At 39.9% G+C, this 16,148-nt stretch overlaps 1 protein-coding gene across 2 annotated transcripts in view; it reads right to left on the reverse strand.

Moving 5' to 3' along the window:
• Positions 1-16,148, reverse strand: part of HBS1L (HBS1 like translational GTPase) — a 2,781,383-nt gene that overhangs the window by 1,255,084 nt on the left and 1,510,151 nt on the right. For both annotated transcript variants that reach the window (XM_044076292.1, XM_044076279.1), the window contains one exon: positions 8,001-8,166. In XM_044076292.1, coding sequence (XP_043932227.1) covers positions 8,001-8,166 — 166 coding nt within the window. The remainder of the gene's footprint in view (positions 1-8,000; positions 8,167-16,148) is intronic.

The following is a 16,148-nucleotide window of genomic DNA, read 5'->3' on the forward strand; positions in this document are numbered from 1 at the left end:
AGAATCTAATTCTGGGGAAGCATAGTCTAGAGGAGACTCTATTTCAGAAGTGTAGATCAAAGATTCAACTGATGAAAAAGTTTATTCTTCTCCAGGAGGCTGCTGTTCCCCTACTGATCTCCTGGGAGTGAAGGAAGGAACAGAAATGGATGGTTGAACAAAGGATGAATTTAAAGCCAGAAAGGCATTAAGGATTCCCTGTGAGAATGCCTGCCAATCTCAAGAAGGATCCCAGGAAGAGGAAACATGTTTTTGTTTTAATTTCTTCTTAACAGGAAGATCCCCCCTAGGTTGTGAAAAAATGGCTGATGTATGCCTAGGCACTGGGTTGAGCACAGGGGTAGCTTAAAATGGAGGAGCTGGAGAGGAATCACTAGGGACATCCGAAGTAGTGGGGTGCGGTTTCCCCTTACTGCTCTGAAAGGACATCTGCAATGCCTCTGTGGATGTGCTAGTGGGCACCCTCCCCAACGGCTTCCGAAATGGCACCCACTGCAGGTTGGGAACCAGAGATCCAATGGGCATCCAGGCCTTTACTGGCCTCAAGAGGAATGTCCAAATCCAGAGATGCAGTAGAAGATTCAGGCCTGATCTTTTGGCCTTCCTTGGTGGCTCACTGGACAGACCTACAGTGCCCTCCATACCAAAAGCTAGCCTTTTAAGCTGTTGATTCTCCAGGTAAATGTTAAGAGCTCCAAAACTGTTTAAACAATGACCCCAGTGACAACCAAAACAAAAATAAAATAATAAAATCACTGTGTTGCAGCCAAAACTCTCCACAACTTTCCAAAGGTATCAAAACGTTTTATTGAGACATACAAATGTTTAAAAAGTATTCATTGAGCGCTTTCATCTTCTCAGAACGGGGACTTCATCAGAATACATGCCTTCTATTAAGTTCAACATTTATACCCCAATGTGTTGATGACATCACAGCCACACAAATGCATTTAAAGGCACAACCACTTTTTTTATTTTTAAAAATACAGCTTAAAAAACATTTATAAACATCTTAAACCATATTTACTGCACTACAGAAAAGTTAAGAGCTGACAAACAACTACAAAGTGCCTTGGGGATGAAGGACTGGCAAATCGGGAAAGACTTGTAATCATGCTCGGACCCCAGGCAAAACAAACACTGATCATGGCTGTCTTTGTGTGGAATCTGGCATCCACAAAGGCACTGCCTTTCCTAGATGACATTAACCTTTGGTCAAAGGGCTACTTTACTTGTAATAGTGAGATGGTGGTGCATATTGCACAGTGTGAATCATGTCCCAGCTATTATGCTGGGAAGACCACTAGGTGTCTTAAAAGGAGGATTTACAAACATGTTCTGGCCATAAAGAAAAAAGAACAAACTAATGCTTTGGCAAGACATTGTATCACATGCAGTGATTTCAAAATGTTCACTTTTTTGTTATAGATAGTGTTGACCAGAGTTTGTATACAGGGGATTATAAAACACTGTTAGAGTGTAAGGAATCCTTGTGGCAAATACATCTGGGTGCAGATCAAGAACCAGGTTTAAACGATTACATTAACATCAAATATTTCTTGCAATATACGTAACTATATTAGTTACAAGTATAAAACTTGACATTTATTTAAAAAAAATTATGTTTCATGAACAAGTTTTTATTTAATCATTTATTTTTTATACTTTGTATTTAACAAATATGTGAAATGTTATGAATGAGTGACATCATCAATCGTGATTTTTTTTAAGCATATAAATTGTCTTTAGGGGTGATATCATTGTTTCTGAAGAAGTTCACATGTAATAAAGTGAATGAAAGCGCTAGATTCTGTGTCTGTGCTTTTTGGATCTATAACTTGGGGCAGCTGTGTTCGTTTTGTTTTACAACAGCAGTTGCTATTTTTCAAGTTTTAAGTTTGTGTCTTTTTACAGGAATAGAAGGACTTACTCTGACAGCAATCCCTGATAGGAAAGGCAGTCTCAAATCTGCAGTCAAATTTGTCTAACTTTTCAATAACACTAGCATAGGGAATAGTGTAAACAGCCTTTACCAGGTCAAGAAAAGTAGTGTGCAGATTGACCAGTACCGACAGCTTATGTAATCTTTTCAGACATTTTCTAGCTTCAGAAGACAGGACCTAACCTTCACAAAACCAAACTGAGTGGTGTCTAGATCAGTTTAGTTTATTTATTTGTTTTTTTGAGGGGTAGAGCACTGATCTCCATGGACCTTTTTCAGACATAGCCCGGGAGTGGTGTCTAGTTAAGTAACATGCTTTGAATCATACATCTAGGCAATGGAAGCCAAGGGACTCAAACCTTGCACCACTAGACCAGCTTATTAACAGCTCCTTAATCCTCTAAGCCAACTACCATACTTATGTCTATATAAATGAGCTCTGATATAATATGCTCCATGGTTCTGCACATAATGAGACTGATGGGTCTATACCTAAATGGGTCTGTACAGGGGCCACTCTTATGAAGAGGAGTCACAGTGGTAACTCTCCAGACATCAGGGACAAACCCTGTGGATAGGCTAAGGCTGAACAGTTTAAGTAAAATCTCAGACAGTGCATACTTGGCCCTGATAAGAATGCAGCCTGGTATATCATGTAGTCCCACAGAAACATTATTTTTAGTCTTTGACAGGGATTCTAAGACTTGTTCCAAGGTAATTACAGGAGAAACTAAATTTTTATGGAAATAGTGGGCACACCAACAAACAAATTCAAGTGTACACTGCTTGCAGAAATCAAGATGTAGCCTAATTCTACTGTGCTGCAACAAGGAATAGTTGAGACAACAACTGTTATTTGCAACTATCAAAATTGCAGGTATGGTACTATCAGACATGCACAGACATAAAAAAGCAACTCACAAACCATGCACTTAGGTTCATAGGTAAGTACTAGGCAATCTGCCCAAGGGCATCTATAAGCCTAGCCAGAATGTGTTGGCTTTCGTCTCCCCCTTAGATTAGTTCCCTGTGCCTCTGTCCAGCAGAGTCATTAGTTCCCTGCGCCTCTGTTCAGCAGAACCACTGCAGTGATCCCCGGGGTAAATTTTCTGTTTCCCATCCACTCGTCAAGGTTTCTCTTGGAGTGTTAGTAAGGGGCTCTACCTAATGTAGATTGGAATCCTGTTCCAAAGCATGGAGAGTCTCTGGGACAGGACTCTATCCCTCCAGCATGTCCTATTTATTGTTGTGGTGAGGTTTAGACCCCTAGAGCATATGGCTCTTGGGGATTTGTTTTTTTTTTAGGTGGAGCATGTCCATCAATTTAGGGTTGGACATGGCCTTGTATGTCAGGCAGAGATCACCTCTGAGTAAGCAGTATGCAACAGAGTACAGCTGGAGTTTCTTCAGTCGGGCTGCATAGGGCATCTGTTTGAGGTCAGTAATCCTCTTGGTGAGGTACTTCTGAGGTCTTTACAGCTGTTGCAGGTGTCTTGTAAGGTACATCCCAAATGGGGCGTTGTACTCTATGATGGGTCTGATGAGTAGAAGGGCACACTAACTTCTTTTATTCTAGATGCGAAACCTTTTGTGATTAGGTGGGCCACATAGAAGGATTTTCTAACCACCTTGGCAATATGATTATCAAATGAGAGATTATTTGGGCTCCCAGATCCCTTATTACATTTTCTGTATTTAGGGGACTACCACGTATGTGGTAGTTCGCGGGTACTTTGTTTTTTCCAATTGGGATGACTATGCACTTTTTGGCATTTAGCTTGAGTCCATGATTTTGACACCAGGTATCCATCTCAGTGAGATCCTTCTGGAGGATGTCTGTATCAGCCAGAGAGTCAATTATGGGCCCCAGTTTGCAGTCATCTGCGAACTTGGTCAGCCATTGTCCTCCTATGCTTGCCTGTACCTCTGAGAAGTATACACCGAATAGGAGGGGTCCCAGGACTCAGCCCTGGGGGCCACCACTTGTAACCGGTTTAGAATAGGACCTAGAGCCTGTAACTCTCACCGTGTGGGTTCTATCCATGAGCCAATTGGCAACCCACCTCGTGACATAGGGGTTTATGTTCAGGCTGGTGAGCTTGTCTATAATACAAGAATGGGGAATGGTGTCCAAAGCCTTTGCGAGGTCTAGGTAGGCTGTGTGGACCTCCTTTCCCCCGTCTAAAGCCTTGGTAACTGTCTCAAAGAAGTCCACCAGGTTTACAAGGCATGATCTGCCCTTAACAAAGCCAAATTGGGTAGGGTCCAATGTTTGGAGGTTCCCAATGTCTCTGTTAATGAGTTCCATGATGATGTGCTCCATAGCCTTGCCGACCAGGCTAGTCAGGCCTATAGGGCAATAGTTCCCAGGGTCCGTTGTGGCTCCACCTTTGTGGAGCAGGATAACTGTAGCTGTGCGCAACTCTATGGGTACATAGCCTGTAGAGGGACTGAGTTTGAACAGTGTGTTTATGTGAGGGGTTAGTTCATTTTGGAGCTGGTGTAAGAGACAGCCTGGGACACTGTTCGGTCCCATTGAAGCTGTATTTTTGGCTTTGAATAGGGCTGTTTTAACCTGTGTATGTCAGTGATTGCGGGGGCTCTACATTCTTCTGGTATGGTTATGGGCCCTTTAGGAGGTGAGAGGGGGATGAAGTTTGCACTAAACCTGTCTGCCAGAATGCTGGCAATATCAGTCGGTTCAGTGTATTTTATGCCATTCTGCACTAAGAGTAGATCTGAGAGTTTCCACTTAGGTCCTTGACATAGCTAAAGAACGCTTTGTGGTTATCTTTGGAGTCCTTGGCAATTTTTCTTTCAAAGCTAGCCTTAGATGATTTTATGAGGGATCGTACAGAATAGTCCTTGCCTATAAAATAAAAAGACAGTAATTACTGCATTACAGTAAGCAAACAAAAACCTACAGCAGCAGCAGTCAAAACGCATTGATTCAGAGAAGTACCAAAATTTATTTCCATTGGGCCATGTAAAAAAGAAAAAAATACCCCAACCTGGGATGAACTCTGCAAATAAACAAAAGCTATAGAGTGTTTGTCAAAGGTCACAGTTTTCTTTGTGTAAAATAATTAATTTCATCTCATTGGAATGCCTATCACAATCAAGCCGTAACAACCCAAAAGTAAGGTCGTGCAAGATACTCAGATGATCAGTGAGAGGGTAGGTTGAAGAATGAAAGCAGTGCAACAGTGCAAGTCAGTTCAGCAGTCACAAGGAAATCAGGTGTCAGGCAAGGATCCAGAAAAAAGCAACCAGCCCACCAGAATATAAATAAATAAAACAAAGGGTTGTACAAGAGAACTGTAAAAATGCTGACCTGCAAAGGAATTTAGCCTAAGCACACTTGCATGCTAACTTATATGCAGCTGTCTATACTGAGTTTACTGGAAACAAAAGGAGAGAATAACAGCATTCTGTTTGCTTACAGCCACATAAAGAATTCCATTTATACACACAGCATCAAGCATGCATGCAGTGTATTAGCAGACTGACACAAATATTTAGACACACTAACAAGCATTCTTGCATTGACAGTTGATACCTTGTTTGACCATCACCTTCTTCTGAATACAGTTACAAGTGTGCTCACGTGCTTGTCTCTATCTGAATACAGTCATCATCTCCATAGTCACTCTCTTAACATACAGATTTTTTTCCAAACTGAAAACTCTGTAGCACACAATACAGCTCCAGGAGAGATTACTTATACTAGAAAAAAGTAGTACCTGAGAGGGGAACTGTATTTTCACATCTCTGTCATATTTACATACAGGATTGGAATGCAGAGGTGTGACTAGACATTAAAGGTCATGAAGGACTGCAGAGGTGCTAAATTGAAGATCTGTCACTGTGGGGCCATACTCCAAATAGCAGTAACAACTGTTGCCATGACTATGAAGTGTGCCAATAAAAATGTATTTTATTACTGTTAATACCATACCGAACAATTTTAATTTTCCGCATTCATTTGTTTGTGCCCTGTTCCTATTATCTGAATGTTAGTTCAGGACTGTGATAGAGGCTGAATTATTAAAAAAAAAAATACACAGTAAAATGACCTGCAAAGCAGACACCTGAAAAAAAAAGTTTTTAAAAATGTTTATACATACACTATGTTTTAAAGCAGTATAGCTACATGTATACAAAACTAAATGTATGCATTACTTTTGGATATCTATTTGTACCCTTTTGGAAAAAGTGACTACTAAAGATACAGATGAGCATACTCATCCCAAGACTATACGGAAATGTCCTTTCAGAGGAGTACAGTCATGCAGGCTGCACAGCAGCTTAGCTTTTCAGCAGAGTATGCTCATATGTGAAGCACTGCATTACAGCATCATACCAGAAGTTCCCCATCCTCCTGCTGAAGATAATAGGGTCTTCATTTGGAAGAAAGAGGAGGATCTGCTAGGCAGTTCAGAGAGAACTTCATGAATGTGAGGGTCTCCCCAAATAAATCACCACCAGGGGTGGGGCTGCTGAGGACCAGAACAGGAGAATCATTGCAACACCTCTACAGTCATCAGCAGACCATGGAGGTAAGCTTGAATGCCTTCATAAACCTTATGCCCTAAGTAATCGTAAAGACCATAAATATGGCAGATGTATGTGACAGAAAGGCTTTCACTACTGTCTGGTTTTCAGATCCATTACCTTCTCATTGTTTTCAACTTCTGCGTGGATTCACAAGGAAAGTCAGCCTGCTGCTCCTCTCACTTGCTCCACTATACAACTCTGCTGGCATCAAGGAAGCCCATCAAATTCTGATCAACTACTGAGTAGCTAAGTTGAAAATCTGTCACTCTGGGCAATACTACATGTTGCACTTCTCCCCAAGCAGCTCAGGCTGTTCCTCTGATGAATGCAGACACACACTGAAGATTTTGAATGGAGAATGCAGGAGGTTTACAACAATGCAAGTTATATTAAGGGTATGGCATCCAGGTCCAAGAAGTTATAGAATCACTCTCCTCAACCCTTAGCAGACCCATCATTGTGTACACTGCTCCCTCTGGCATGTACTTTACCAGACACTTGCAACAGCTGGAATGCCCACAAAGGTTTCACACCAGCAGAATTCACAGCATGAAAATCCTGAAGTACACTGATTGCCTAAAGGCTCTGTCTCTGTATTCAGTCCCCTACAGGCTGCAGAATGGGGATCTTTGTCTGGTTTACAGGGCTTTCTCAGACCTAGCCTTGGTGACTCTGTGGCACATGCGCAAAACAAACAGCACCAGTAAAACAAGATCCAGGATTCTGAACTTTGCTTGGGACAAACAGAACATGCTGGACAGACAGATGTGTGCCTCAAAGGATCCACGTGCTATGAAATAGGCTCTCCTTCCATGTAAAACAAAGTTCATCCCTGACATATTCAAATGAAACACTGACAATAGGATGGGAAATCATAAATTTACCCCCAATCTAACCCCATGTCCCTTATGGGACAGAGACAGTCAATAAGAAAAGCATTATCTTAACACCCCAACACCCAATATACAAATTCCATAGTTACCGCTCTACTATCACGTCCCCTCCTCTCATATAAACACCTATGATAATCGGAATCCAAATGGTTTGGGGTGCATGGATATGCTAGTGCCATAGTGGTCGTTTGCCTGGTAACAACCTTTAAACCTATTAGAATTGAAATTCAACCTGTTCAAGAAAGAACTACTGAACCTGAGTCCATGCTCTTCCTGCTAAACCAGCATGATGATGCCAGGGTGTGAAGACAGGAGCTGACTGTACTCAAATGATGGAACCAGAGACTGATACAGAATTATGTTAGGCAGGCCCTTCAGAAAAATATCCCTACAGTCATTCAATGCTGAAATTAACTTTGGAATATTTAAACAACATACAATATAATAATACACTTTCTTCAGACCTTAGGTATATGAAGCAGGTGATAATTTAAGAGCTGTTATCAAAATCACTAGCACATGTTTAGCTTCTACCAATTAAAAAGTTAAGACGCATTCTGAAGATGAGTAACGTTACATAAGTAAAGATGATAATGAAGCAGAACTACCTTTCTCGCTCTTCACCCGTCTCATCTAAAACCCATGCATATGCAAAAGATGCTTTGCCAGCTTTTTTGGACTCTTGTTCATATTTGTGCATAGTACGCTTGTTAACATTTCCAGTGAGGTAGAGTAAATGTCCCATCAATGTACTTTTGCCAGCATCAACATGACCTAAATGAAGAAAAGAAAAAAACTAAAAAAAACGCATTATACAAAAACCTTTATAACCACTGTTCATCAATACCACAAGGATCAAAACATGGAGCAGGGATATTCAGAAATGCAGAACAGATAATAAAATTAGCAAGTGACAAACACTCTATTTATAACAAAAGAATATCTCTTTCAAACATATACTCATGTTCAAATGTTCCTGGTCTGACAGCTTTGAGAAGACAGACTCAGGTACATGACCAAATGTCCCTACTCTGATTTACTCCAGTAATGTCATACATTACGGTAAACACAGCTTAATTAATGCAAACTAATACAGCCATTTACATATCACAGGAAACTTATTTTGTAACTAATCAGGCCTGGAAGGAAAACTAAATCAGCTGTTCGATATTCCCCTTTTCCATTACAAAAGAAAAAAAAAAGCATAGCCAGACAGCTCTATAATAGAAAAGGAAAAAAAAACTGACTAAAAATTACAACCCAACTTGAATTAACTGTTCAAAAAGTAAGTACTAGGCTCATAAGCTAGTACTAACCTAGCCAATTTCTCTTTTGGTGCTTGACTTAACCCATTCTATCTGGTTTTAGATTGGCCTTACCTTTGAACCTACATCAGCCAAGGGATGGGTAGGTTAAAAGGTTAACCCAGACTTGAACCTAGCACCTCTTGCACTAAAGGCAAAGACAAACAGTAGGCACCACTTCATCATAAACTATACCACCTCAGATGGGACTCAACCCCACAATCCCTGGCTTGGTTGGCCAATGCCTTATCTATTAGGCCACTGAGGCCTGTGCTATCAGTGGCCCAGGAGACCTTTGTCTATGGGACACATATACCAACAATGATCCACTGAAGAAGGGGTGAGAAAAGCTTGCTTACAATAGGGGTGGGCAGGGCTTCCTGAAGGACATCGCCCATTGAAGTAAGTGACATTTCCTATCATGCCCAATGTATTCCCATCACCTTATTACTACCAGAAAAAAAAATATTATGACTGCCTAGATGATGGCAAACATGGCATGATCAACCTCTCCACAATGGATAATGAATGAGGCCAGTTACAGTGGTGGTTCAAATGATCAGCAGCTATGGAAACAAAATGTGCAGTAAAAAATGTCACCACAAAATCCTTAAAACAGCAAACAGTTATTTGCCTACATATGTTGGTCAGCTTGCCCTGTACTTTCTGACTGTACTATAATCATCAAAACACTCAATAAAATCTAACCACCATCACACAGAGATAACAGAGCAGACTACGTATCATAATTATTTGTCCTATTAGACAGGGTTTCTAATGTTTGAAAGTGTTCGTTTGGTGATGTCAAGCAAATGGAAAGCACCAGAGAGTAAAGAACTATATCAGCAGAGCAGGAGGAAGCCAAATAAAAGAAAATCACTACATTTTGCTTTTGGAGCCTTGCAAACTCTGCAGGTAGGACCATCTTAAGCAATAGAGTATGTTCACAGGCTACAAATGCAGCTTGTTTCACATGCATGACATCAAGCTTTACAAGTAACAGATTAGTAGTTATTCCTGAAAAAAAGGCAATGTACTATATGCCTACTAAACAAAAAGTCACGGTGACTGAAAACTTTGCTCCCTTTTACAGAACAAAATTCTTAGAAGGCAACTTTAAGACTTCCTAGCTAAAATCTATTTCTGTTTTTGATCAAAACCAGGTAACCTAAATCCCTAAATGTGAACCCTTTCATTCCTTATACCTCCTTACTCTCTCTTCTTCACTTACTTCCTTACAGCTATCAAATTCTCTTCTCTGACTTTTTCCTCAAAATATACTACAAGCCTGTTTTACCTTCAGTTCACATTGCAATTCTTATTTGTAGTATACTAACTTACCTTTAATTTCTCTACAAACTGTCTAAAATTTCTTTAAATATTAAATGATTGTCATACCTTGCATCAATTCTTAACCAATGATTTTATATTATGTCTAATTTGTTATAATTTATTTAAACTGCATATGTTTTTGTTTTACTTTTGAAGACTGTAGAATTATTGTTCTTAAAATGTTTTGTAATAATATGAAGCTTTCCTCCCCGGGCTTCCACTGAAAATGGGCTACTACCCAGTCGGACTTTTCCAGTAATCAAATGTCAATAAATAAAGTATGCAGGATACCATTCTTCTAGTTCATCTCATCAAAGCAACTCAGATTTCTGACAGATTAACATCACCTTCAATTTTTAGCTCTGCCATCAGGCAATGCACAGCAGCATGAGTATTTATCAGGCGGCTTCTCAGCAAATTCTATTGCATAACCCAGTCTCTACTGTCTACAGAACCTCTTTTTAGTTTTCTTCTGCCATGAAGAATGATAACTGGTCTCCGTGAGGTGCAGGAAGATCTCTGGCTACATTTGACATTCGTTTTTAAACATGAGTTGTAATTGGTCTGTTTTAGTTAGTTCTGTCTCAGCCTACAAAGCTGTTAAGAAGGGGGATTCATTTCCTATACAATGGCTTTTTATGTGGTATTAATACTCTACAGAAATTGAGGAAAATACAGTTGCGTGTAACTATATCTACCACAATAAAACATATTTCAGGAATGGACAGTGGTCATAACATCTGAGTTGCTTCCTACCTGCCATGTCTTGTGCTTATCCCAATGAGGGCTTTACTCACTATAAAGGCTTTAGTTGCTCCTCTGCCTATGTTCCTTATCAACTTTTTCTAGGGGTGTATATTCAGTATTGCTAAGAGGTTCCTGTTTTATCAGATCATTAAGCCCGCACAGGGAACTGTGACTGTGCCAAGCTATAATCCTAAACTATAAAAATGTTACAACACTAAAAACAACTTGAAAATGAAATAAAGGAAATAATAGTTAAAACAGCTGCACACTCTTATTCAGGCAGATGGAGGGGCATTCTACAGTAATTATACCTATGCACAACTGTCACTGTTAAGAGTACACTATAACATTTGTGCAGGACCCCAAGCACTACTACACAGCAGCATTGACAAAATCTGTCACATCCACAGACTGTGCATCCAACTTTTGTTTAGTAAGTGTGGGCACTACACCATATGGAAGACACTACTTTGAGCATTTCATTTGAATTAATTTCCACAAGATTCCCTGATTACAAAAACTCAAACAACATTTATACGTACAGTGGTATTTGTCGAATTTGCTATTTGTCACACTTTGACGAGAAAAAACTGTCTTGGTACATTTCGTCTATTTGGCACTCATCATGCTTGCTAGAAAGAGGTTCTCTGGTTTGATCCTCGGCTGGGGAGCCTTCTGTGTGGAGTCTGCATGTCCTCCCTGTGGTCACGTGGGTTTCCTCCGGGTGCTCCGGTTTCCTCCCACATCCCAAAGACATGCAGTAGGTGGATTGGACACTCTAAATTGGCCCTAGGTGTGAGTGTGTGCATGTGTGTGCCTTCTGTGGAAGGTTGGGCACCGGGCTGGCAACTCAACACTGTAAAACTCCACTGTCAATCATGAGCGGACAGATGATCTGCTGTGACGACTCCTAACTGAGAAAAGCTGAAAGAAGAAGAAGATGCTTGCTAGAACAGGTCCGTGGTCATTTGTGTTTTTTTTTTTTTTTTTAATTGTTGTGCTATTCTTTGTGCAAAGTACAGTACTGTATAATCATGGGTCCTAAGAAGGTTAGTGATAACAGCCAACAGAAAAGAAAATTAGGTAGAACCATGATAGAGCAGAAAAAAGAGATAATAGAGAAATAGGAGAGTGGTATTCACATGTCTGATCTTGCAATAGAGTACCGAATGCCAAGAACAACCATCTCCACCATCGTAAAAAATAAAGAGACCATCAAAGCATCTCATCTCGCTAAAGGAGTGAAAGCTGTCACAAAACAAAGATCACAGATACTAGAGAAAGTAGAAAAATTGTTGTTGATTTGGGTAAATGAAAAATAGTTAGCTGGTGATAGTATTTCAGAGGCCATCATTTGTGAAAAAGTAAAAGTGTTCCATGCTGACCTGTTGAAAAACAAGCCTGGAACAAGTGCTGAGATTAGTGAAGTATTGAAAGCCAGTCATGGGTGGTTTGAAAACTTTAGATAAGTGCCATACATAGTGTGGTGCGACATGGAGAGGCCATGCATAGTGTGGTGTGACATGAAGAGGCAGCCAGTGCTGCCGATGAATTTGTTCAAGAGTTTAACAAGTATGTAGAGGCTGAGGGTTACATTCACCAACAAGTGTTCAGTTGTGATGAGACAGGCTTGTTCTGGAAAAAATGTCCAACAGGACCTACATCACTCAAGAGAAGATGGCATTACCACAGCACAAGCCAATGAAGGACAGGCTAACTCTGTTGTGTGGGAATTTAAAACTTAAGCCTCTGCTCACCTACCACAGTAAAACCGCATGAGCTTTCAAGAAAAATAATATGATAAAAAGCAAATTACATGTGCTGTTCAGGGCTAATAGTAAAGCTTGGGTCAACCAGACATTTCTTCATGGAGTGGATGAAGGAAGTCTTTGGCCCATCTGTGAAAACAATATTTACTGGAGAAAGATTTGCTGCTGAAGGCTCTGCTTGTTTTGGACAATGCTCCTGTTCACCCTCCAGGCTTGCAGGACAACTTGTTGGAGTTGTTTAACTTCATCACTGTGAGGTTCTTGCCCCCCAACACAACTCCTCTAGTCTAGCCCATGGACCAGCAGGTCATCTCTAATTTAAAAAAAAAAAACTGCACACAAAGGTACTTTTCTAGAGATGCTTTGAAGTGACTTCAAATACAGAGTTGACCTTGAGAGAATTCTGGAAAACACATTTTCATATCCTCCACTGCCTAAATCTTATTGATAAGGCTGGGGGGGTCTCTTACAGAACCATGAACTCTGCCTGGAAGAAACTGTAGCCAGAAGCTGTAACTCAGAGGGACTTCGAAGGCTATGACACTGAGCCTAGGTCTACAGGTATTGTGGAGGATACTGTGATTCTGGGGCAGTCCATGGGCCTGGAGGCCAATGCTAATGATGTGTAGGAGTCAGTTAAGGAGCATAAAGAAGAGCTCAGCATTGAGAAGCTTCTGGGGTTTCAGAGGCAGCAGCAGATGAGGAACTGTCTTTAGGTGAGGAGGAGGTAAGGGAGGATATCCCCAGTTCATTAATCAAGGAAATATGCACAAGATGGATGGAAGTGCAAAATCTTTTTGAAAAATATCACCCTGACAAAGCTCTAACAAGCAGCAGTGTTAATTTGTTCAAATACCAAACAATTTCCCATTTTAGAGGTATCTTGAAATGCAGGTAAAAAAACAAGCATCATTAGACAGGATTCTAGAGAAAATTAAACCTGGTGATTCTCAAGCAGGGTTCAGTGGTGATAAGAAGAAAAGAGAAAGAGAAATAACCCCTGAAGGGCAGTTGCCTAAAGTTTTTTATGGAAGGGGACTCTCCTTTCAAACAATAACATCTCTCCTCCTCACCATCTTCCTCAGCACCATCCATTTAGGCCAATTACGTACTGTTTATAAGTGAAGTTTTACTGTTTATTAGTGAACTTACACTGTATAATGCTGCTTATTAGTAAAATACAACAAAGTGAAGTAATACTGTTTGTTAGTAAAATGCAACAGCTAAAGTGAAGTTATACGGTTTATTAGTGAACTTATACTGTTTATTAGTAAAATACAACTCCATTAATGCATATAGTGCCTTATAAAATGTGCATTTTCTGGGGGTCTGGAACAGATTAATTCAATTTATATTATTCCTTATGGGAAAAATTTGTTTGGTACTCATCATATTCGCCCCTCATTGTGCCTTCTGGAATTAATTAACAATGAGTACCAAGGTACCACTGTAAGGCCTTTAACTATGATAATTCTGCTATACATTACAACCTCTGGAAAAAAGTGTTTTGCATGAAAAATATATTAATTCATCAGATTGTACAGGTTGAAGAAATAAAGCCAGTTTTGTCCAACATACCACTCAGATTTGATTGTGGATTTGTCTATTGAAAGACTTCATATGTAAAACTCCTTTTAAGAAAGCTTTTATAGCTAGAAGTGTGCAACATCTGAATAATCCAGCAAACAAGCAGATATTACAGAAATATGAATTTTAATAAACAGCTATCCCAACCTGAAATCAAATAAAATAATCCTTTTTAAGTATCTTCATTGAATCGTCGCATTTTTAAAGAATGACATTTAAAGAATCTAGCATCCAAAACAGGAGTGGCTCACCACGAAAAATGTAGTAAAATCAAAACAATTTAATAACTGCAGTAAAAGTAAGTGCTTTCAAGTTTCAACAACGCTTTCTCAGACTTTAAAGTCTGAGGAAGCGTTGTTGAAACGTGAAAGCGCTTACTTTTACTGCAGTTATTAAATTGTTTTGATTTTACTACATTTGTCGTGGTGAGCCTCTCCTGTTTTGAATGCTAGATTTTTTTTTTTTTTTGCTCTGTAGAGGCTCTTTGTCCAGTGCTGCTTTGTTTGGTTCGTTTTCGACATTTAAAGAATGACGTGTACAGATACATTAACAAAAAAGAAAACAAACCATGGTAAAATTTTCCATTATTTTCATACAATACACATTTTCTTATTAACAATTTTCATTCACTCAACCTTATATAAATTGCTCAATTCCTGCCCTTCCTTAAATCTCACTCTTCCTGAATATTATTCTGCATTTATTGTTCCTACAAAGTCCATTTACTTACATGTAATTTGCTCCATCTCCTTCCTAAAGAGCCCACATCCAGTTCTTTATCTTCTTTACAATACTCAATACTTCAATTACCACTGGTTTAGATTTGATTTCCATTTTCTAGTTATTGTTTTTTCGCAGCCAATACCATTAAACTTAGCAAGGCCTTACCATGTCCAGGCAATGCAACTCCTATAAACCAGCTTAAAAGAATCATTTCCTAAGTTAAACCACTTTCTACCACATTCCTAACAAAGTTCTCTGTAAGGGAACTTTTAAAATCTGCACTACATTCACAAAAAAATATGTTCCCAATTATCTCTCTCTCTCTCTCCACCATTACACCTCCATCATTTGCTGACTAAATTATCTGAATTCTGCCTGGACTATAAAAACAGATATACTAAACTAGATCAAATGGACTACTGGCAAGATTCAATAAAGCCTACAAGGTTAGTTTACACCATGTGCACATTGCACCGCGGCTCGTACACAGTAGCGCACTGTTTTGGGATTCAGTAAGTAGCTCTACACAGTGTGTAGATCCGTGCAAACAAGGTAAACTTCATGGCATGCTAATTACAGCATTGTATACTAATCAACCAATCCAAGATGGGAGAGCTATTCATCAAACTACAAAGCAACTGTGTAGACTCAATGCTGGTTTTCTCTGTGAATTCCAAAACCTACTGGAATACAGCCACAGAAAGGAGTCTAAACAGAAAAAATGTTAGGGGTTGTTGTTGCTTTAATTCATGTGTATGTGCAACAGGCTGAAGTCTGTGCTGCTGCTGCTGCTAATAGAAAACAGCCAAGAAGGAGAAGAGTTTTCAGACCCTGTTTAATTTATCACAATCTGCATGACATGGAAATTGTAGAGAGCTACAGGGTGGATAGAGACACTACAGGAACTCTGCAATCTCTGTCATCCTCAACTCAGAACCAGGGCAAAGGGAGATGAACCCATACCAGTGGAGACAGAGGTATGTGTAGCACTTAGAATTTTGGCTACAGGAACCTTTCAGAGACCAGCAGGGGACATGATGGGGTAATCACAGGCATCAGCATCCAGGATCCTCCATCAATTCCAGAATGCTATGCTACAACATGGCAATGACCACATATATAGTTTCCCTGTATTCTTGAGGACAGGGCCACAAATATGCAGGAGTACTACCCTGTAGCACACTACCCTGTAGTACTGGATGCCATAGATTGCACACACACAGAAATTAAGGCACCAGCTGGGGAACAGGGAAGGCTCTACATAAATAGAAAGGGCTTCCACTCTAACTGCCAA

The sequence above is a fragment of the Protopterus annectens genome, chromosome 1.part1, assembly GCF_019279795.1.
Source record: "Protopterus annectens isolate FY-2018-M chromosome 1.part1, PAN1.0, whole genome shotgun sequence".
NCBI lineage: Eukaryota > Metazoa > Chordata > Ceratodontiformes > Protopteridae > Protopterus > Protopterus annectens.